Raw genomic sequence first — 22806 nt, forward strand, 5'->3', positions numbered from 1 at the left:
TCCTATTGGCAAATTTTGTCAATGTCAATCCCACAACACATAACTGTCTCTTGGGAAGAAGCTATTAAATTCTTGTTTGCATTTGCAAAAGGGTTAGTAATGAACCTTGAACTGCCTGCTAACAGACTCCAGAACCTAGGAGAGTGAACAAGGCCAGTGGTCAGTACACTGAACTCTGTTGTGTTTGCACTTTTTAAGCAAATGATTCCTAACAGATCAGTTGTGTCTTTTTTTTTTTGAGACAGTCTTGTTCTGTCGCCCAGGCTGGAGTGCAATGGTACAATTTCGGCTCACCGCAACCTCGACCTCCCAGGTTCAAGCGATTCTCCTGCCTCAGCCTCCTGAGTAGCTGGGACTACAGGTGTGTGCCACCATGCCTGGCTAATTTTTGTATTTTTGGTAGAGACGGGGTTTCACCATGTTGGCCAGGCTGGTCTCAAACTCCTGACCTCAAGTGATCTGCCCACCTCAGCCTCCCAAAGTGCTGGGATTATAGGGATGAGCCACTGTGACTGGCCCAGTTGTATCTTCTTAACCTAATTTGTTAACACATTTTCTGGTCTTTTCAGTCATAACTAGACATAAAACACATCAACTCTCTTTCCCTCCCTTTCACCTTCAGGTCGGCTTCTGAATTGGCTATTTATCTACTGCTGATGTTCTTTGTCAATTTTTAAACGTTAACACAAAACCTCAGATGCTAAAATAATCTAATAGTCAATAAAAGACTGTGTAAGACTTCTGATAAAATTATGTTTTAATTGCCTATGGCATATATTACATAATGGCTCAAAATTAATAGTCTGGTTGAAATTAAGAAAAACAGCTGATGATGACTTAGTAAATCCTTAATTTTAAGTAAGCTTTTGGCCAAAAGTCAGGGGTAGAATCGTCTCAAAATTAACAGCCTTCACCATCTTTTATTCATTCTGCTGTGATACAACTAAAATGGCCAGTAAATACTCCCCTGGGTCTCAGGTAACAGTTTTCCAAAAGTGAAGTATCACTTTCTCTGCACAGTGGTGAAAGCCGGCATTTGGATGGGCTGGATCGGGTGGACAGGCTGAAACACTGGCTTCTTTCTCACTTCAGAGTGTGTTTTCACTGCAGGGAGCAGCTGATTCCTTTTGATGATCTGTAAGGCCAGCTGAGTATTACCTATAAAAATACTTCCCGTTAAAAAACAAAGCACAGAACAATACTACCACACACAAAGCAAGACATGAAAATCCTGCTAAGGAGGTAAAAGATGATCTAGAAGAGCTGTCATCTGCAGCCTTGGCTGTACACTGGAATCCCATAAAGCCTCCATCTTATCCCCAGAAATTCTGATTTAAGTGATGTAGGGCATGGCCCGGGCAATGGAATTTTTAAAAGCTTCCCAGTGATTCTAAGGTACAGCCCAGGTAGAGAACTTGTTATAGGTGGGCTGTATAAAAGAAACGATCATCTGGGAGGGTTGGTTCACGCCTGTAACCCTAGCACTTTGGGAGGCTGAGGTGGGCAAATCGCCTGAGCTCAGGAGTTCGAGACCAGCTTGGGTAACATGGTGAAACCCCGTCTCTACAAAAAAATACAAAAATTAGCTGGGCGTGGTGGTGCATGCCTGTAGTCCCAGCTACCTGGGGGGTTGAGGCAGGAGGGCTGCTTGAACCTGGGAGGTCAAGGCCAAGATCACGCCACTACATTCCAGCCTGGGTGACAAAGTGAGACCCTGTCTCAAACAAAAAACAATGAAACAGTCTAGGGCAATGCACTAACCCTAATCACATCTTTAAGGAGGCTAAGGCCCGCTGGGTGCCAGGCACTTAAGACCCCTTCTTCAGCTATTAAAAAAGGGGGAGCCTTGTAAGAGTTCCCAAGGTCAACAAGGAGTTATGCCTTAGAACATTGGGTTTTTTTTGAGACAGAGTCTTGTTCTGTGGCCCAGGCTAGAGTGCAGTGGGGCGATTACGGCTCACTGCAACCTCCATCTCCCAGATTCAAGCAATTCTCCTGCCTCAGGCTCCAGAGTAGCTGGGATTACAGGCATGAGCTACTGTGCCCAGCCTTTTTTTTATTTTTTATTTTTTAAAAAAGAGACAGGGTCTCACTATGTTGCCCAGGCTGGAGTGCAGTGACTGTTCACAGGAGCAATACTGCACACTATAGCCTTGAACTCTTGGCCTTAAGCAATCCTCCCGCCTCAGCCTCCAGAGTAGCTAGGACTACACGCCTGGCTGTGACTTCATTTATGTCCCCCTTTTTTTTTTTTTTTTTGAGACGGAGTCTCACTCTATCGCCCAGGCTGGAGTGCAGTGGCACAATCTCGGCTCACTGCAAGCTCCGCCTCCCGGGTTCACGCCATTCTCCTGGCTCAGCCTCTCCGAGTAGCTGGGACTACAGGCGCCCGCCACCATGCCTGGCTAATTTTTTGTATTTTTAGTAGAGACGGGGTTTCACCGTGGTCTCGATCTCCTGACCTCGTGATCTGCCCGCCTCGGCCTCCCAAAGTGCTGGGATTACAAGCGTGGGCCACTGCGCCCGGCCTATGTCCCTTTTTTTTTGAGACGGAGTCTCGCTCTGTTGTTCAGACTGGAGTGCAGTGGCGCGACCTCGGCTCAGTGCAACCTCCGCCACCCGGATTCAAGCAATTCTCCTGCCTCAGCCTCCTGAGTAGCTGGAACTATAACTGCATGCCAACACGCCCAGCTAATTTTGTGTATTTTTAGTAGAGATGGGGTTTCACCATGTTAGCCAGGATGGTCTCCATCTCCTGACCTCGTGATCCGCCCGCCTTGGCCTCCCAAAGTGTTGGGATTACATGCATGAGCCACCGCACGCGGCCTATTTCTGTCCCTTCTAATCTCTCTCATTCATGTCTCTTTTCTCCTTCATGCTGTCTCATATTTAGAGCCAATAGCCTTTCTTCTAGTGAGATACATCTTGGAGATCGTATATGCCCTAAAGGCATGACCTACATTTATGTTTGAATAAATAATTCTCAGCAAGAACTGGCTTACTGTAAAACTTGTTAATATCTGTGTTCAAAATACTACGGTGTACAACTCAAAGCAACTGCATTCTAACTCATGTTCTCAGTCATTTAGCTGCCTAGGAGAAAGGTTAATTAATAGTGATTAATTATAATTAAGTGTCTGAAGTTATGATTCTGTATTTTCTCAGATAAAAGGAGATAAACTTAACTTGTAAGGAGTATTTGTAGGATATCAAAAACTCCCTAACTATATCTATCAATTTATCAATATATCTAGATAGATATAGATATTTATTATTATTATTATTTGAGACAGGGTTTCACTCTGTCGCCCAGATTGGAGTGCAGTGGCGTGTCTCGGCTCACTGCAACCTCCCACCTCCCAGGCTCAAGCGATTCTCCTACTTCAGCCTCCTAAGTACCTGGGATTACAGGCGTGCGCCATCACACCTGGCTAATTTTTGTATTTTCGGTAGAGATGGGGTTTCACCATGTTGGTTAGGCCGGTTTTGAACTCCTACCTCAAATGATCCACCCATGTCGGCCTCTCAAAGTGCTGGGATTATAGGCGTGAGCCACTGTGGCCTATTATTATTTTTTTAGACAAGGTCTCATTCTGGCATGATCTCAGCTCACTGCAGCCTCAACCTCCAGGGCTCAAGTGATCCTCCAATCTCAGCCTTCCAAGTAGCTGGAACTACAGGCGCACACCACCACACCCAGCTAATTTTTGTATTTTTTGTAGAGATGGGGTTTTTCCATGTTGCCCAGGCTGGTCTTGAACTCCTGAACTCTGGTGATCAGCCCACCTCAGCCTCCCAAAGTGCTGGGATTATAGGCATGCACCACTGCGCCCAGCTCCTAACTATATATATATATATATTTTTGAGACTGAGTCTCGCTCTGTTGTCCAGGCTGGAGTGCAGTGGCGCGATCTCGGCTCACTGCAAGCTCCGCCTCCCAGGTTCACGCCATTCTCCTGCCTCAGCCTCCCAAGTAGCTGGGACTACAGGTGCCTGCCACCACGCCCAGCTAATTTTTTGTATTTTTAGTAGAGACAGGGTTTCACCGTGGTCTCGATCTTCTGACCTCGTGGTCCACCCGCCTCAGCCTCCCAAAGTGCTGGGATTACAGGCATGAGCCACCGCGCCCGGCCCTAACTATATTTTTATGTAGAAGAATTTGATGGGTCGTCCGCTCTGGCTCATGCCTATAATCCCAGCACTTTGAGGGGCTGAGGCAGGCAGATCACCTGAGGTCAGGAGTTCAAGACCAGCTTGGCCAACATCGTGAACCTGGTCTCTACTAAAAATAAAAAAATTAACCAGGCATGTTGGCAGGCGCTTGTAATCCCAGCTACTTGAGAGGCTGAGACAGGAGAATTTCTTGAACCTTGAACCCGGGAGGCGGAGGCTGCAGTGAGCTGAGATAGTGCCACTGCACTCCAGACTGGGTGACAGAGCGAGACTCCATCTCAAAAAAGAAAAAAAAAAAAGAATTTGATGGGTCACCTATCTTCAAGGAAGGCAAATTTCTGACTCTGAAGAGAAAAAACAGACATTAAAAATCTCAGCCTTGCCAGGCGCAGTGGCTCACGCCTGTAATCCCAGCACTTTGGGAGGCCGAGGCGGGCAGCTCATGAGGTCAGGAGATCGAGACCATCCTGGCCAACACGGTGAAACCCTGTCTGTATTAAAAATACACAAAATTAGCTGGGCGTGGTGGTGGGCGCCTGTAGTCCCAGCTACTCGGGAGGCTGAGGCAGGAGAATGGCGTGAACCCAGGAGGCGGAACTTGCAGTGAGCTGAGATCGCACCACGGCACTCCAGCCTGGGCTACAGAGCAAGACTCCTGTCTCAAAAAAAAAAAAATCTCAGCCTTGGCTGAGCATGGTGGCTTATGCTTGTCATCCCAGCTACTAGAGAAGGTAAGATGGGAGGATTGCTTGAGCCCATGAGTTCGAGAGCAGCCTGGGCAACAAAGCGAGACCACATCTCTACAAAAAATTTAAAAAATTAGTTGGGCTCATTGGCGTGCACCTGTAGTCCCAGCTACCTGGGAGGCTGAGGTGGGAAGGCTGCTTGAGCCCAGGAGTTTGGAGGCTGCAGTGAGCTCCGATGGTACCACTGCACTCCAGCCTGGGCAACACAGTGAGACCCTGTCTCCCAACCAAAAAATCTCAGGCTCTTTCAAGGGATAAAGTCCTAAACAGAGAGAATTACTCACCATTCTGCAGTTCAAGGTAGACTGCCAGCAAGATGGCCTCAGGGGGCACCTCTTTAGGATGGATCATTGAAGCCGCCTTTGCTCAAAACAGAAAGATGCCCGTGAAAAAACAACAGCTTAAGATACACACTTCAAGTACATCTGCCAACCAACAAGGTAACAAACTTATTCAAGCTCATTCCCAAGTGACTTCCTAGGGACTACCTGTTGTTCAGCTGTGATGAGCCTCAGCTCCTTTTGCCTTAAAACCTACCAATTAAGCTAGACATGTAATACTCTGGGTTTTGAGATGGGTGACTGGACACCCCGATACTATAGTCAACCATCCAATTCTGCTGGTGGCTTTCACAACAGACACATACAGTTGCAATTACATCAAAATCTGCATGCCCATTTGTTTTCCTAAGTAACACTTCAGTATTATAAACTGTAAGTTATCAATGTCAGGAATAATAATTCAAACTTAAATAGTAATACAGAAAAAACGTACCACGTAGCATGTTTGATGTCTCCATTCTTAAGGACTGAAACACAGTTCAATTTAGTCCAATAAAATAATTTACTAGTTTAGGCAACATGCTGCCCTTAGATCTGAGTAAGAGCCATAGCATCGGCCAGCAGTTTCTCTCAATCCAGTCCTGAAGAAAGAAGCCTGGACTGCTCTGGACAAAAGTGCTGAAATTACAGGTTTATTTCCTCAGTCTGGGCCTCTTTGGGCTACAGCCAAAATATTCCTCACCTTATTATCAACTTGTATTTCCCCATCTAGTTTTAGTTGCTCACTGCTTCCAGACAGCCCTGCCCCTTCTCTTAATCTAATCAGATAATGGACTTCTACAAATACTTATTGAACAGAAGTGGGTATGGAGATAAGACAGGGACTTCCCCTGATAATAAACAAGCATGCAAATAACTAACAATAATCCAAACAAAGTTACGTAAATGCCAGGGAGGAAGGCAGTGAATGTGCTGTGAATATGGAGAGAAAGAAAGAAGTTTCTTTTTTTTTTTTTTGAGACGGAGTCTCGCTCTGTCGCCCAGGCTGGAGTTCAGTGGCGCGATCTCGGCTCACTGCAAGCTCCGCCTCCTGGGTTCACGCCATTCTCCTGCCTCAGCCTCTCCGAGTAGCTGGGACTACAGGCGCCCGCCACCACGCCCGGCTAATTTTTTATATTTTTAGTAGAGACGGGGTTTCACCGTGGTCTCGATCTCCTGACCTCGTGATTCGCCCACCTTGGCCTCCCAAAGTGCTGGGATTACAAGCGTGAGCCACCGCGCCCGGCCCCGAAAGAAGTTTCTTTCTTTTTTTTTTTTTTTTTGAGACGGAGTCTCGCTCTGTTGCCCAGGCTGGAGTGCAGTGGCGCAATCTCGGCTCACTGCAAGCTCCGCCTCCCAGGTTCACGCCATTCTCCTGCCTCAGCCTCTCCGAGTAGCTGGGACTACAGGCGCCCGCCACCGCGCCCGGCTAATTTTTTTGTATTTTTAGTAGAGACGGGGTTTCACCGTGGTCTCGATCTCCTGACCTCGTGATCCGCCCGCCTCGGCCTCCCAAAGTGCTGGGATTACAAGCGTGAGCCACCGCGTCCGGCCGAGAAGTTTCTTTCAAACAGAGCTTTGGGGTAAGGGAGGCCTGCTTTAGTCCTTGCAGGGTAGATATCTCATAGGTAGAAAATGGGGAAAAATGGTACTGAAGGTAGTAGCTTGAACGTGGGAGATGTTGGGGAGGACCAGAAATGTGTACTAGGTTGGTTTTTGGCAGCATTAGGAGAAATCTCAGACTAGCGGGGCATGTTGCCCAGAGCATGTGCTTCTAAGAAGTTCCTCATGAATGAGGTGGGGAGGCTTTTATTCCTCTCGCCACAACACTGAGGTATAACAATTCTTTTCAGAAAATGAGATTTTATACATCTAAACCTAGCTTTCTAGGCAAGCTGTATAGGCAAGATCGTCTTTATACCATTTTGTGTATTTTTTTTTTTTTTTTTTGAGACGGAGTTTTGCTCTTGTTGCCGAGGCTGGAGCGCAATTGCGTGATCTAGGCTCACTGCAACCTCTGCCTCCTGGGTTCAAGCGATTCTCCTGCCTCAGCCTCCCAAGTAGCTGGGATTACAGGCTCCTGCCACCACGCCCGGCTAATTTCTTGTATTTTTAGTATAGACGGGGTTTCATCATGTTGTCCAGGCTAGTCTTGAACTCCTCACCTCAGATGATCCACCCGCCTTGGCCTCCCAAAGTGCTGGGATTACAGACGTGAGCCACTGTGCCCGGCCCATTTTGTGGATAGTAAAATCTCTATTTTTCATCCAAGTGGCTAGTAACACATTTTATTTACTGTTTTTTTGCAATGACCACAGTCTGAAGCTTTTTTTAAAATACAAGAATTCAAGGCAACATCTTTATGATACTTAATGGCATTTTGCTTACAGGCTGTTCAGAATGGTTAGTGGTGGGCAGGCAACCTTGGAAACATCTACTCCGAGCCCTTTCCAACTCTTCACATCACTGTTCTTCCCTCCCAGGCAGGGTGGGCCTCCCAATTAACAAAGGTCCAGCCATTGGATTAACCTAAAAACCAAGGGACCAAAACAAAACCCCCTTCAGACCCCGAACCAGGCCTGACCCCATCTGTCTCTCCCAGCGTGGCAGCAGCCATGGCCACCTGCTGTATGAGAACCTGAGCTGGACTGTACACACTGTAAATTTAGATCAAAAGCTCTGTTTGCTGCAGTGACTGGAGTTTGGGGGCACTTTGAGAGGGGATGCTTAACACCCTAGCCTTGCTACTGAGAAGAGTGAAACATTTTAACTCTTACTGGTTTAACTCATACACTCAATGCCTAGATAATATCAAACATGTTACTCTGGACAGCCTGTCACTTAACTTTTCTGATTTGGGATAGAAATGCTGACCAGATGCCACAAAGTTGACTAAATAGAATTTGTAGTTATTTTCCACATGGTAAAGCATCATCACTTCTAGGCACAACAAGGCTACTTACATAAGCAGGAACCTATGTGAAAGCCCCATAGGCTTTTATTTTTTTTTATTTTTTTTTTTGAGACAGAGTTTCGCTCTTGTTGCCCAGGCTGGAGTGCAATGGCGCAATCTCGGCTCACCGCAACCTCCACCTCCTGGGTTCAAGCAATTCTCCTGCCTCAGCCTCCCGAGTAGCTGGGGTTACAGGCATGTGCCACCACGCCCAGCTAATTTTTGCATTTTTAGTAGAGACAGGATTTCTCCATGTTGGTAAGGCTGGTCTCGAACTCCTGACCTCAGGTGATCCGTCTGCCTCGGCCTCCCAAAGTGTTGGGATTACAGGCGTGAGCCACTGCGCCCGGCTGAAAGCCACCCTATCTCCTGAGAAGAGGTTTAATATCAACTTTAGTTGCTGTGGCAAGCATGTGGGAATGTGGGCCTTCTCATCTGCTGCTAGAGAATATACCATTTGACACAAACTTTCTATATCAGAAGTCTTAAAATCCTGCATATCCTATGACCATGCAATTCCCTTTTTAGGAAGGTGTCTCCTAACTGCAAAGGTCTACAAACAAGGGCAAGATTGTAGCATGTCTGCTTATGTGCAGTCTTATTCCCATGGCTTAGCTCAGAAGTAAGTGCTCAACAGATATTTGCTGGATGAATGTCCTTTTGAGGAATTATTTCTAATTTTGTGAGATTCCTCTGGGGCTGCCAATGGTGGTACCCAGTCCCCTACTACAGGTATGGCTCAATGCCCATGATTGGTCCAGGGATTGGCAGGTGACCTATTAAAGAGATCCAATCAAAATCTTCCTTGAAGCTTCATGATGCACCATTTCAGTAGTAGAATTCAGAGGTTTATTTTAGTTATATATTGCCAGTAGCTTTCTTTAGTGTGTATGGAGTTTCTCTAGTATTGGCTTTCTGAAAGGTGGATTTATAATTCACTTTTTTTTTTTTTGAGACAGAGTCTCGCTCTGTTGCTCGGGCTGGAGTGCGGTGGCGCGATCTTGGCTCACTGCAAGCTCCGCCTCCCAGGTTCATGCCATTCTCCTGCCTCAGCCTCCCAAGTAGCTGGGACTACAGGCACATGCCACCACGCCTGGCTAATTTTTTTGTATTTTTAGTAGAGACGGGGTTTCACTGTGTTAGCCAGGATGGTCTTGATCTCCTGACATCATGATCTGCCCGCCTCAGCCTCCCAAAGTGCTGGGATTACAGGCATGAGCCACCGTGCCCGGCCTATAATTCACTTTTTGAAAAAAGATTTACACAATTCAAAATTTAAAAGCAGCTGGGCACAGTGGCTCATGCCTCTAATCCCAGCACTTTGGGAGGCCAAGGCGGGTGGATCACCTGAGGTCAGGAGTTCGAGACCAGCCTCAACATGGAGAAACCCCGTCTCTACTAAAAATACAAAATTAGCCGGATGTGGTGGTACATGCCTGTAATCCCAGCTACTCGGGAGGCTGAGGCAGGAGAATTGCTTGAACCTGGGAGGCAGAGGTTGCAGTGAGCCGAAATCACGCCATTGCACTCCAGCCTGGGCAACAAGAGCGAAACTCCGTCTCAAAAAAAAAAAAAAAAAGAAAAAATTAAAAGCATAAGAGTATACAGTGAAAAGTCTCCCATTCTACTGCTCCAGCCATGTAGTATTCATCCTGCCACCCCAACAACTAATGTTCGCAGTTTCTTGGTGTGTCCTTTCAGAGATCTTTTATGCATGTATACACGGTTATACAGAAACTGTTTCACACCTTGCTATTTTCATTTAGTATGTCTTAGACATCTTTCCATTTTAGTACCTAGAATTTATAGCTTCATTGTCTTCAACTGTACAGATGCACTATTATTTATATAAGTGATCTTTTAGACAGTTTTCCATCTTTTGGAATTTTAATAATTAAAACTGTCAAGTTACTTCTTCATATTATGTTTTTTTTTTTTTTTTTGGGACAGGGTCTCACTCCAGTTGCCCAGGCTGGAGTGCAGTGGCACGATCTTGGCTGACTACAGCCTCGACCTCCCAGGCTCAGATAATCCTCCTACCTCTGTCTCCTAAGTATCTGGGACTACAGGAATGCACCACCATGCCTGGCTAATTTTTGGTATTTTTAGTAGAGATAGGGTCTCATTATGTTGCCCAGGCTGGTCTCAAACTCCTCGACTCAAGTGATCTGCCTGTCTCAGCCTCCCAGAGTGTGGGATACAGATGTGAGCCACTGTGCCCGGCCCCAAGTTGCCTTTTATTTTGCTGATTTGAAATTTAAACATTCTTTTTTTTTTTTTTTTGAGACGGAGTCTCGCTCTGTTGCCCAGGCTGGAATACAGTGTCATGATCTTGGCTCACTGCAACCTCCGCCTCCCGGATTCAAGTGATTCTTCTGCTTCAGCTTCATGAGTAGCTGGGACTACAGGCGCGTGCCACCAACCTGGCTAATTTTTGTATTTTTAGTAGAGATGGGGTTTCACCATATGGCCAGGCTGGTCTCCAACTCCTGACCTCATGATCCGCCTGCCTCAGCCTCCCAAAGTGCTGGGAGGCATGAGCCACTGTACCCGGCAAAAAAAAAAATTTTTTTAAATAAAATCATCAAGAAAAACTCTCCATTAAGTGTCTAGGTTCCTTTACAATGCTGATCAGTTGTTCACCTTGCAAGAATATTTTTAAATCTGGGAAAGTGATATTCCAATATTTAACAAACTGACCAGATGCCTCAAACAAAGTAACAAAAAATATAAACCTCAAACTTGTGTTGGCTGCTTTACAAGGTTCAGTTCCTTCCATTCTGGACTCACCTGGTGGAGACACTTTCGGGCTTTCTCATATTCGCTCCTCAGGCAGTAAGCGCTGCCAAGGTTGAACAGCATCACAGTCCTGGCAGAGCTGACGGAACTGGGGTAGCACTGAGGGGCCCGCTTCCCAGCTGGGGAAAAAGAGTGTAGACACCGGTGAAGAAGCCGTGCCAACAGCAAGGGAGCAACCCAATCTATCGCCTTGAGGAGCCACTCGGCACAGCAGTATTCCTCAGGCAGAAAAACGAACACAGAAGATTTAGAATCTAAATTTTTGGGATGCAGGCCAGGCTACTTAAGTATCACAAAACTTCTTACTTACAGGATTCCATTGCTTCATTTTCACCTTTGTCTGATCCTATAAAAACATGAAAATAAATCTGAGGGGCAGAACAACAGAGCATATTTTCTTTTTTTTCTCCTCAGGCTCAGAAGGTAGAGGGCATATTTTCTTTTTTTTTTTTTTGAGATGGAGCCTCGCTCTGTTGCCCAGGCTGGAGTGCAGTGGCGTGATCTTGGCTCACTGCAACCTCCGCCTCCTGGGTTCAAGCGATTCTCCTGCCTCAGCCTCCTGAGTAGCTGGGATTACAGGCATGCACCACCATCCCTGGCTAATTTTTGTATTTTTTAGTAGAGAGGGGGTTTCACAATGTTGGTCAGGCTGGTTTTTTTTTTTTTTTGGAGATGGAGTTTTGCTCTTGTTGCCGCCCAGGCCGGAGTGCAATGGCACGACTCACTGCAACCTCTGCCTCTTGAGTTCAAGTGATTCTCTGGCCTCAGCCTCCTGAGTAGCTGGGATTACAGGGGCATACCACCATGCCTGGCTAATTTTGTATTTTTAGTAGAGACAGGGTTTCACCATGTTGGTCAGGCTGGTCTTGAACTCCTGACCTCAGGTGATCCACCCACCACGGCCTCCCAAAGTGCTGGGATTACAGGCGTGAGCCACTGTGCCCAGCTGAGAGCATATTTTCTAAAAACCTAACTTTCTTTATGAAATGGAAATTTAATAAAAAGCAATTTATTTACTTTTCATGTAGTAGAGATTCCATTAAAAATTGTCAGAATGCTACCACCCACCACCATCTCAAACCTGAGCACTAATCTTGAGTAAAATGAATGTCACACAGCTTTAATTATTAATTTTTTTTTTTTCTTCAGACAGAGTCTTGCTCTGTCACCCAGGCTGGAGTGCAGTGGCGTGATCTTGGCTCACTGCAACCTCCACCTCCTGGGTGCAAGCGATTCTCCTGTCTCAGCCTCCTGAGTAGGTGGGATTACAGGCTTGCGCCACCACGCCCTACTAATTTTGTATTTTTGGTAGAGATGGGGTTTCACTATGTTGGCCAGGCTGGTCTTGAACTCCTAACCTCAGGTGATCCACCCGCCTCGGCCTCCCAAAGTGTTGGGATTACAGGTGTGAGCCACCACACCCAGCAATTATTTAAAAATTTAGCAATGATTTAAAACAAACTTTTCTTTCTTTCCTTATTTTTAAAATAGAGACGGGGGTCTCACCAGGTTGCCCAGGCTGGTCTCGAACTCTTGGGCTCAAGTGATCTTCCTGCTACAGCCTCCCAAAGTGCTGGGATTACAGGCGTGAGCCACCACGCCCGGACTAAAACTGACTCTTGAATGCAATATTTTTACTCCCCTGTGGATTTTAAAATCACTCCAAAGGAAAACAAATAAATAGTATCAGAACCAAAATTAACCATTCTAACAGTACCAGCCTTTCAAAGGTGAGAATTTAGATGATGTGATCATTAACTGTCAGGTCTACTTAGCAAACAACTGCTACAAAGTAAGTACAGACAAAAATGTGGAAAGCCAACCTAAAACTTTCTTCTCATTATCACCATGCCCTTAAATTTCCACACATCCTGAATTATGACAGGAGGGGAATGGAAACAGTGACCAGTTCTGATCAAAGGTGTCCTCATTAACCTTGGTCCTGCTCATTTGAAGAGATCCCTAAGGAGACATCAGTGACATTCTCCGGGTTCAAGTGAGTAATGGCATCAGATATTCTGTCGAGAGAGATGAGGGCTTCTGCAGCATATAAATGTCCCAGAAACCTAAAATGAAAAAACAGATTCCAAACTGAAAAGTACAACATCACAAAAATACCCAATGTAAAATAATGCTGGGTATATTATGTTATTATACATTGGATATATGTCTCATATTTCATGTCCTTAAATTGAAATCTAAATTTATTTAGGTAAAACGAATCAACTGGCTGGGTGTAGTGGCTCATGCCTTTAATCTCAACACTTCAAGAGGCCTAGGTGGGTGGACTGCTGAGTCCAGGAGTTTGAGAAGAGCAGGGGCAACATGGCAAAACCCTGTCTCTACAAAAATTAGCTGGGCGTGGTGGCATATACCTGTAGTCTCAGCTACTCAGGAGGCTGAGGTGGGAAAATCACTTAAGCCTGGGAGACTGAGGCTGCAGTGAGCAGTGATCATGCCACTGCACCTCAGACTGAATGACAGAGTGAGACGCCATCTCAAAAAAAATAAAAATAAAAATTAAGATCGATCTACTGATCTCGTGATCTGCCCCTCTCGGCCTCCCAAAGTGTTGGGATTACAAGCGTGAGCCACCATGCCCAGCTTTTTTTTTTTTTTAACTGGGGACATTTTGATCTGCTCAAAATCTTAATGACTTTTTTTTTTTTTGAGATGGACTCTCGCTCTGTCACCCAGGCTGGAGTGCAGTGGCGCAATCTTGGCTCACTGCAAGCTCTGCCTCCCGGGTTCATGCCATTCTCCTGCCTCAGCCTCTCCAGAGTAGCTGGGACTATAGGCGTCCGCCACCACGCCCAGCTAATTTTTTGTATTTTTAGTAGAGATGGGGTTTCACTGTGTTAGCCAGGATGGTCTCTACCTCCTGACCTCGTGATCCACCCACCTCTGCCTCCCAAAGTGCTGGGATTACAGGCGTGAGCCACCGCGCCCGGCCATCTTAATGACTTTCTACACAAGAACAACAACAACACAAACTAAACTTTAATAGTTTTAAAACTCTCCAGGTCGAGCATGGTGGCTCATGCCTGTAATCCCAGCACTTTGGGAGGCCAAGACGGCAGATCACCTGAGGTCGGGAGTTCGAGACCAGCCTGACCAACATGGAGAAACCCCATCTCTACTAAAAATACAAAATTAGCCGGGCGTGGTGGTGCATGCCTGTAATCCCAGCTACTCGGGAGCCTGAGGCAGGAGAATCGCTTGAACCTGGGAGGTGGAAGTTGTGATGAGCCAAGATGACACCATTGCACTCCAGCCTGGGCAATAAGAGCAAATACAAAAATTAGCCAGGTGCGGTGGCTCATGCCTGTGAAACTCCGTCTCAAAATAAGAAAAAAAAAAAAAAAAAAGAAATTAGCAGGGCATAGTGGTGTGCGCCTGTAATCCCAGCTATGCAGGAAGCTGAGGCAGGAGAATCCCTTGAACTGGGGAGGAAGAGGTTGCAGTGAGCTGAGATCATGCCGCTGCACTCCAGCCTGGGCAAGAGTGAAACTGTCTCAGAAAAAGAAAAAAAATTAGCCGGGTGTGGTGGTGGGCTCCTGTAATCCCAGCTACTTGGGAGACTGAGGCAGGAGAATCGCCTGAACCCAGATAGTGGAGATTGCAGTGAGCTGAGATTGCGCTACTGCACTCTAGCGTGGGTGACAGAGAGAGACTCAGTCACACACACACACACACACACACACACACACACACACACGCACACAGTCCAGTTCTCTCATAATGGCCGTATATACCACAATCTGAACACCAGCAGCAGCTGCAATTCCCAACACTGGCATTTTGAGTTGGGCAATGGTAAGGATGGAAGGTACTTTAGAGGCAACCCAAATGCCTTGAACTGAAAATTAGGATCTTCCCCATCTCTAGGCCTGAATATTGGACAAGATTTTCTTGCAGAAGAGCAGGAGCTCCCTTATATTTGAACTGTGACAAAGTCTCTTATATAGTTGAATGATTTCTTATTACTTTTTTTTTGAGATGGAGTCTCACTCTGTCACCCGGTTTGGAGTGCAGTGGTACAACCTTGGCTCACTGCAGCTTCTGCCTCCCAGGCTCAAGCAATTCTCGTGCCTCAGCCTCCCTAGTAGCTGGGATTACAGGAGTGCGCCCCCATGCCCGGCTAATTTTCATATTTTCAGTAGAGATGGGGTTTCACCATATTGGCAGGGCTGGTCTCCAACTCCTGACCTCAAATGATTTGCCCATGTAGGCCTCCCAAAGTGCTGGGATTACAGGTGTGAGCCACCACGCCTGGCCTTAATTACTTAAAAAAAAACAAAAACAACAACACTAGGTATGTTTGGGGATCACTAAAAAGCAAAAGAGTAAGTAGTTATATTTGGGCATTAATAAGTATATACCTATACGATGAATGAAAGAACTGTTCTAATGTTGTGCAGAATACTCGTGGCTTTTGATAAAATTTCCAGGATCAGCATCATACAAAAATTCAAGCTGTATTTTATTTTTATTTATTTATTTATTTAAAAAAAAAATTTTTTTTTTGAGACGGAGTCTCGCTGTGTCGCCCAGGCTGGAGTGCAGTGGCGCAATCTTGGCTCACTGCAAGCTCCGCCTCCCGGGTTCACGCCATTCTCCTGCCTCAGCCTCCCCGAGTAGCTGGGACTACAGACGCCCGCCACCACGCCCGGCTAATTTTTTGTATTTTTAGTAGAGACGGGGTTTCACCGTGGTCTCGATCTCCTGACCTCGTGATCCGCCTGCCTCGGCCTCCCAAAGTGCTGGGATTCCAAGCGTGAGCCACCGCGCTCGGCCTTATTTTTATTTTTATTTTTTGAGAGGGAGTCTTGCTGTGTCACTCTGCCTGGAGTGCAATGGTGCAACCTTGGCTCACCGAACGTCCGCCCCCCAGGCTCAAGTAATTCTCCTGTTTCAACTTCCCGAGTAGCTGGAATTATGGACGCCTACCACCATGCCTGGCTAATGTTTGTATTTTTAGTAGAGATGGGGTTTCACCATGTTGGCTGGGCTGGTCTCGGACTCCTGACCTCAAATGATCTGCCTACCTCGGCCTCCCAAAGTGCTGGGATTACAGGCATGAGCCACCACACCCGGCCTGTATTTTACTCAATTTTGGTAAAAGAAAAGATAATGTGCCTTGGAAAATTTCAGAATGACCATGATATTAATGAAGAAGTATTTGGAATCTGACTAAAACTAGCTGATTTTGGAATGACACAGTAGCTTGGAAAGATATTTTAAAATTCTTGTCTTTTTTTTTTTTTTTTTTGAGACAGTCTTGCTCTGTAGCCTAGGCTGGAGTGCAGTGGTGCGACCTTGGCTCACTGCAACCTCTGCCTCCTGGGTTCAAGCGATTCTCCTGTCTCAGCCTCCTGAGTAGCTGGGATTACAGGTGCCCGCCATTACGCCCAACTAACTTTTTGTATTTTTAGTAGAAGCGGGGTTTCACCATGTTGGCCAGGCTGGTCTTGAACTCCTGACCTCGTGATTTGCCTGCCTTGGCCTCCCAAAGTGCTGGGATTACAGGCATGAGCCACCGCGCCTGGTCCCTCAAAGTAGATTTATCACATTGACCAAACTCCTTTTTCTGTAGGTCTTCTCTCTGAGGACTTGACTTATTTGGGGAATTAAAGTGCTGCAGTGAAGCCTAGAAGTGGACACTAGAGTCCGAAGTTTTTGTCTCCTAACACTCAGTACAGCACAAGTGAAAATGTTTTCACTGCAGAGGCATGGGTTAAAAAAAGTTCTTTTAAACTGTTGCTTTCCTTACAAATATATATTCCACTGGAGGAGTCAAAAGAAGCAACTTAAACCACAAACCAAGGAGAAACCTCAAAACAAAAGAAACCGGGACAAACAGGGCAAGCCACACTTACTTGAGAGATCCTGACAGCTTGGGCTGCTGAAGAAGTTTATCTGCATGATTCAAAGCCATAAGGTTATCACCCAAAGCCAGAGCCACGTAGGCACTGCAAGCAAGTATGGAGCACCTATAACACAAAAGAGAAGGGGCCGAAAATCTCATTTTAAAAATTGATAATGGTTATATTTGCTAAATAGGAAGAAATGCACTTTAGCTGTCACAATCTGGACACCAGGAAAGAGGAGAGGAAGCCACGGTACTAACGGTAAGAATTAGATTGATGTGTAAAACAATTCTGAAGCATAGTCTGGCTATTTACATAAGTCATCTTTAGCTTTCATCCAATTGACCCACATCCCCAACAAAATAACCAAATGGATTACAATACATAGCCTGTATGTATGTATGTATGTATAAATACACACACACACACACACACACTATATATATATAGCCTAATGAGAACTAAATTCCATAGAAGTTTGCTTTTAGTAACCTACGAATAAAGCTGTAGAATCAGATCTTATTCTTTCTACATATATTTGTGATATGCTAAGAAATAATTAACTTACTAAAGCATTCATTTACTCCAAATGTTCTTTTCTCAACCAATTAAGTCTACAGTTCTTGCTAAACAACAGTATCAAGAGTAACTAAAAAGTTTTATTCACACAGTTACTATTCTTCTAAAGGAATACTGAAGGAAAAAAACAGGTTAAACAAACATATGTGAAGACAACATTTAAGTTACACTGATTTTGCTAAGTTGGATTGGAAATCTAAGTTTCTATAATATTTGGTTTTCTACTTCACAGACAGCTCATTTAAAACAAGTCTGGTTAAAGACTTAACACTAATAGATCACTTGAATGTTAAACAACTGCTCCACAAAGCAATCTTAAAATAAACCCTTGTCAAATAGAAATGAAGTCTGAATGGCTAACCACAAATGACCTGACTCAGATACAGGGTTTTGAGTTATGTTTACAAATTACAATACACATATGTATCATTAAGTGTATTCAGGTTGTAATTTTAGTCTAAGGAAGAATGTAACCAGTATATCACCACAGAGTTTTGAAATGTTCTGAAATCCTCTGACTAGAAATGGCTCTTCCTATAAAAAGCACAGCTGGGCAAATTCAAAAGTATCCTGTTTCCTCTTCACTTGCTAACTTTTGGTTCCTAGAATCTTAGAAAACTGCCCTAGAATTTGGTTCCTAGAATCTTAGAAAGGCAGACCCTCAACTCTTAACACAGAAAAGTAGATTGGTCCTGGAGAAGCATAAGGAAATTGAGGTTTATGCCTTATACTACCATGGGAGGGCTGAAAGACTGTCTAGTGTGGTTCCTTGTTTAACTGATGTGGAAACTGAGACTCACAGTGAGTAAACACAGTCTTTAGCTTAGTGTGTGATTAGTTGGGACTAACATTTGACATTGTAGACTCCCAATCCGCTGTTCTTCCCATCCAATCACATTGCTTCTTTATTAACTCACAAGACCACTTACAAAAAAACACAACGGAAAAGATTCTTGTACATTATAATTTTTCTAAGTTCTAGGCATACACAACATAGGTATTCTAACTTGTCTTTTTAAACAGGCAGAAAAAGTTTAATCCAAACACAAGTTTATATTTTGTCCCTGAGTATATAATTTTAAATCTGACCCTTGTTACAGAAGATAGTAATTTGAGAGCAACCAAGTAGTGCCACTTTCAAAGGAATTTTCCTGGCAAGCCTACTATCAATATTTCTGGCTCTTCAACAGCTGGCTTTACCAGCAAGGTTGTCCCATGGCCACAGTCCCTACAATGAACCCTCCCCATGAAGGAAGACTAAGGGACCAGAGGCAGAAGGCTAGTTATCTTCCATCTTTAGAAGAATGTTAGCAGTTAGGTCTGTGTGGCAAGACTGGTGACTTAATTTCTCCTTTTGGCTTATTTGTATTTTTAATTTTAAAATGGCAATGACATTCATTCATTCAAGAAGTATACTGAGTAACTACAACATATCAGATATGTACTACTTTTTTTTTTTGAGATGGAGTCTCGCTCTGTCACCCAGGCTGGAGTGCTGTGGCGTGATCTCGGCTCACTGCAAGCTCCGCCTGCCGGGTTCACGCCAGTCTCCTGCCTCAGCCTCCTGAGTAGCTGGGACTACAGGCGCTCACCTTCACGCCCGGCTAATTTTTTTGTATTTTTAGTAGAGACGGGGTTTCATCGTGTTAACCAGGATGGTCTCGATCTCCTGACCTCATGATCTGCCCGCCTCGGCCTCCCAAAGTGTTGGGATTACAGGCGTGAGCCACCGCGCCCAGCTCATATGTACTACTTACGAACAAAAAAAGACTATTAAAGGTCCAGTCTCCAGAGGCTCAAGAAGACCATTAGTGGCTGGGTGTGGTGGCTCATGCCTGTAATCCCAGCACTTTGGGAGGCTGAGGCAGGCGGATCACCTGAGGTCGGGAGTTCGAGACCAGCCTGACCAACACGGAGAAACCCCATCTCTACTAAAAATACGAAATTGGCTGGGCGTGGTGGCACATGCCTGTAATCCCAGCTACTTGGGAGGCTTAGGCAGGAGAATCGCTTGAACCCGGGAGGTGGAGGTTGCGGCGAGGTGAGATCGCGCCATTGCGCTCCAGCCTGGGCAACAAGAGCGAAACTCCGTCACACACAAAAAAAAAATTACTTCAGGGCCTATGTGAATGACAGTTACAAAATTTAGTATCCTTTTTTTTTTTTTTCCCCTTTTGAAACGGAGTCTTGCTCTCTTGCCTGGGCTGGAGTGCAGTGGCGCAATCTCAGCTCACTGCAACCTCTGCCTGCTTGGTTCAAGCTATTCTCCTGCCTCAGCCTCCCAAGTAGCTGGGATTACAGGTGCCCGCCACCACGCCCAGCTAATTTTTTGCATTTTTTTAGTAGAGATGGAGTTTCACTATGTTGGCCAGGCTGGTCTCAAACTCCTGACCTTGCGATCTGCCCGCCTTGGCCTCCCAAAGTGCTGGGATTATAGGTGTGAGCCACTGCACCCGGCCCGATATCCATTTTCATATGTGACTCTGCCAAAGGTCAGTGTAAAACATAAGCTCCTTAAAAGCAGAAGCACACATCTGTGGTTTCCTACACAGACAAGAGCAGTATCTCACATAGGCAGTAGGTGCTTAATAAGTATTCGTTAAAGAAACACAGCTTTTAACATTTTAAATCTGCTTCTCCAGACCCCCACCTTTCCTGTTGGTAGGTCACTTTGCTAATGAAGCCAACTCTTTTCCAGCTCCCACAAACGGGACTTTTCCTGCATGATCTAGGTCCTAGAGTCTAGGACAAGACCCGCTTCAGGCATGCTTGCTGGGAAATGCCTGCCCTGGCCTCTCCCGACAGTAGGTGGGCTATTACTGCTCCAGCCCACTGTCAAACCCACTTTGGGTCCAGAAATCAGTCATGTAAGATTTGCAGCAGGATTCTGTTTCCCAGGAAGCCCAAACTATAATTACGTATAATATAAAAATCTGCTTTCTTCAAATTCTAAATCAAAACAGGGTAAAAGACTCTATAAAAAATAATCATTCAATTAAAAGTTCTCAACTGTGAATATGAAACTTTAGGGCTGACATTCTGATTAAGAGCCATCAGGATTAAGCAAGTTTCATTGCGCGAAACTCAAACCAACATTTGTGCTCCCTTCTCTTGGTGCGTTACAATCCATCCCAACTCACCTCTCATCACTCTCACACTCATCCTCCTTTTCCTCTTAGAAAACACCGCACTCTGCACAATTCCTGCAGACTGCTAACACTAGAAGCACACATGGCTCTACTGAGTCCCCAGAGAATCACTTTACTTTTGATAGTTACTACTTAAAATATTGTCCCCACCCCCACTTCCTCGAGTCACTGTCCAATCTGCTTTACCAATGACTCAGTGGATCTGACAGTTCATCAGACTGGAAGAACTATACCTCAAGGGAAGAGACACTAGCTTTTCCCCCCTGTGGAGGATCTGACAAAACCCCACTCTCCCCTTCACATGCTGAAGGAACTAGCTCTAGGTCCCCAGAATGCCAACCCTTGGAAAAGGAGATAAAAAAAGAAGAAAAAAAAAAAAAGGAAAGGAAAAGAAAGGAGTAAACATTTTCTTCAAGCACCAAGTTACAACAAGCTATGCAAGACTAGGCATTAAAATTTGTCAAGCCATAGATCCTGTGAGTTAAAGAAATCTAAACCAAATATCTGAAATAGTTTAACCCTTATTTAAAAAGGCTAAAATGAGGGTAAATCCAGTCAGTCACCATTTGTCAAAGGAAAATAAATTTACAAAGTAGCCTCACAGCAAACATTTGAAAAATTTCCTTAAAAAATCCAATAATGATACAAAAAGTTACCCAGGCATGGTGGCACATGCCTGTGATCCCAGCTACTTGGGAGGCTGAGGCAGGAGAATTGCTTGAAACTGGGAGGCAGAGGTTAAAGTGAGCTGAGATCATGCCATTGCACTCCAGCCTGGGCAACAAGAGTGAAACTCCGTCTCAAAAAAAAAAAAAAAAAAAAAAAAAGGAAAAAGAAAAAGAAAAAAGAAAATAAAAATAAAAAATCTAATAATGTAATTTCTTTTCTTTTTTTTTTTTTTTGAGATGGAGTTTCACTCTTGTCACCCAGGCTGGAGTGCAATGGCATGATCTCTGCTCACCACGACCTCCACTTCCCGGTTGCAAGTGATTCTCCTGCCTCAGCTTCCTGAGTAGCTGGGACTACAGGCATTCACCACCACACATGCCTAATTTTGTATTTTTAGTAGAGATGGGGCTTCACCATATTGGCCAGACTGGTCTCGAACTCCTGACCTCAGGTGATCTGCCTGCCTTGGACTCCTAAAGTGCTGGGATTACAGTCGTGAGCCACCGTGCCCAGTTAATGTAATTTCTTTCAACAAACTGAATATGGGAATATCTGTTTTTTTGTTTTGTAATGGTCCTTGGAGAGCAGGGCTACCCCATGGGCAGTAAACCCAGAGTAGCCGAGATTTTTGAATTTCAAAAGAGGCCAGGCACGGTGGCTCATGACTGTAATCCCAGAACTATGGGAGGCCGAGGCAGGCTGATCACCTGAGATTAGCAGTTTGAGACCAGCCTGACTAACATGGTGAAACCCCGTCTCTACCAAAAATACAAAAATTAGCTGGGCATGGTGGTGCATGCCTGTAGTCCCAGCTACTCAGGAGGCCAAGTCAGGAGAATCGTTTGGACCCAGGAGACAGAGGTTGCAGTGAGCAGAGATCACGCCACTGCACTCCAGCCTGGAAAACAGAGCGAGACTTCGTCTCAAAAAAATAAAATTAAAAAAAAAAAAAAAAAATATATATATATATATATATATATATATATTTTTTTTTTTTTTTTGAGATGAAGTCTCGCTCTGTCGCCCAGGCTGGAGTGCAGTGGCACGATCTTGGCTCACTGCATGCTCCGCCTCCAAGGTTCATGCCATTCTCCTGCCTCAGCCTCCTGAGTAGCTGGGACTACCGGTGCCCGCCACCACGCCCAGCTAATTTTTTGCATTTTTAGTAGAGACGGGGTTTCACCGTGTTAGCCAGGATGGTCTCGATCTCCTGACCTCATGATCCTCCCGTCTCGGCCTCCCAAAGTGCTGGGATTACAGGAGTGAGCCACCGCACCTGGCCAATAAATAAAATCTCTAAAGAAAAAAATATTAATGCTAATTTGTCTACAATAATTCAAAAAATGTTAAACTTGTCAACCTTCAACTTTTTTTTTTTTTTTTTTTTTGAGACAGAGTTTTTTGCTCTTGTTGCCCAGGCTGGAGTACAATGGCATGATCTTGGCTCACTGCAACCTCTGCCTCCTGGGTTCAAGCAATTCTCCTGCCTTGGCCTCCCCAGTAGCTGGGATTACAGGCGTGCACCTCCACGCCCAGCTAATTTTTGTA

At 45.1% G+C, this 22806-nt stretch overlaps 1 protein-coding gene across 4 annotated transcripts in view; it reads right to left on the reverse strand.

Moving 5' to 3' along the window:
• Positions 1-739: 739 nt before the first annotated feature.
• The window catches only part of CNOT10 (CCR4-NOT transcription complex subunit 10), a 95716-nt gene continuing 73649 nt past the window's right edge, over positions 740-22806 (reverse strand). For 3 of the 4 annotated variants that reach the window (XM_030812224.1, XM_030812223.1, XM_003256815.3), the window contains 6 exons: positions 16871-16984; positions 12927-13057; positions 11302-11337; positions 10983-11110; positions 5204-5279; positions 740-1158 (listed from right to left, as the gene is read on the reverse strand). In XM_030812224.1, coding sequence (XP_030668084.1) covers positions 1004-1158; positions 5204-5279; positions 10983-11110; positions 11302-11337; positions 12927-13057; positions 16871-16984 — 640 coding nt within the window. In that variant the 3' untranslated portion in view covers positions 740-1003. Of the gene's footprint in view, positions 1159-5203; positions 5280-7627; positions 7769-10982; positions 11111-11301; positions 11338-12926; positions 13058-16870; positions 16985-22806 lie in introns of all 4 variants that reach the window. The other variant, XR_004029799.1, reaches the window with a different exon arrangement.

The sequence above is a fragment of the Nomascus leucogenys genome, chromosome 4, assembly GCF_006542625.1.
Source record: "Nomascus leucogenys isolate Asia chromosome 4, Asia_NLE_v1, whole genome shotgun sequence".
Taxonomy (NCBI): Eukaryota; Metazoa; Chordata; class Mammalia; order Primates; family Hylobatidae; genus Nomascus; species Nomascus leucogenys.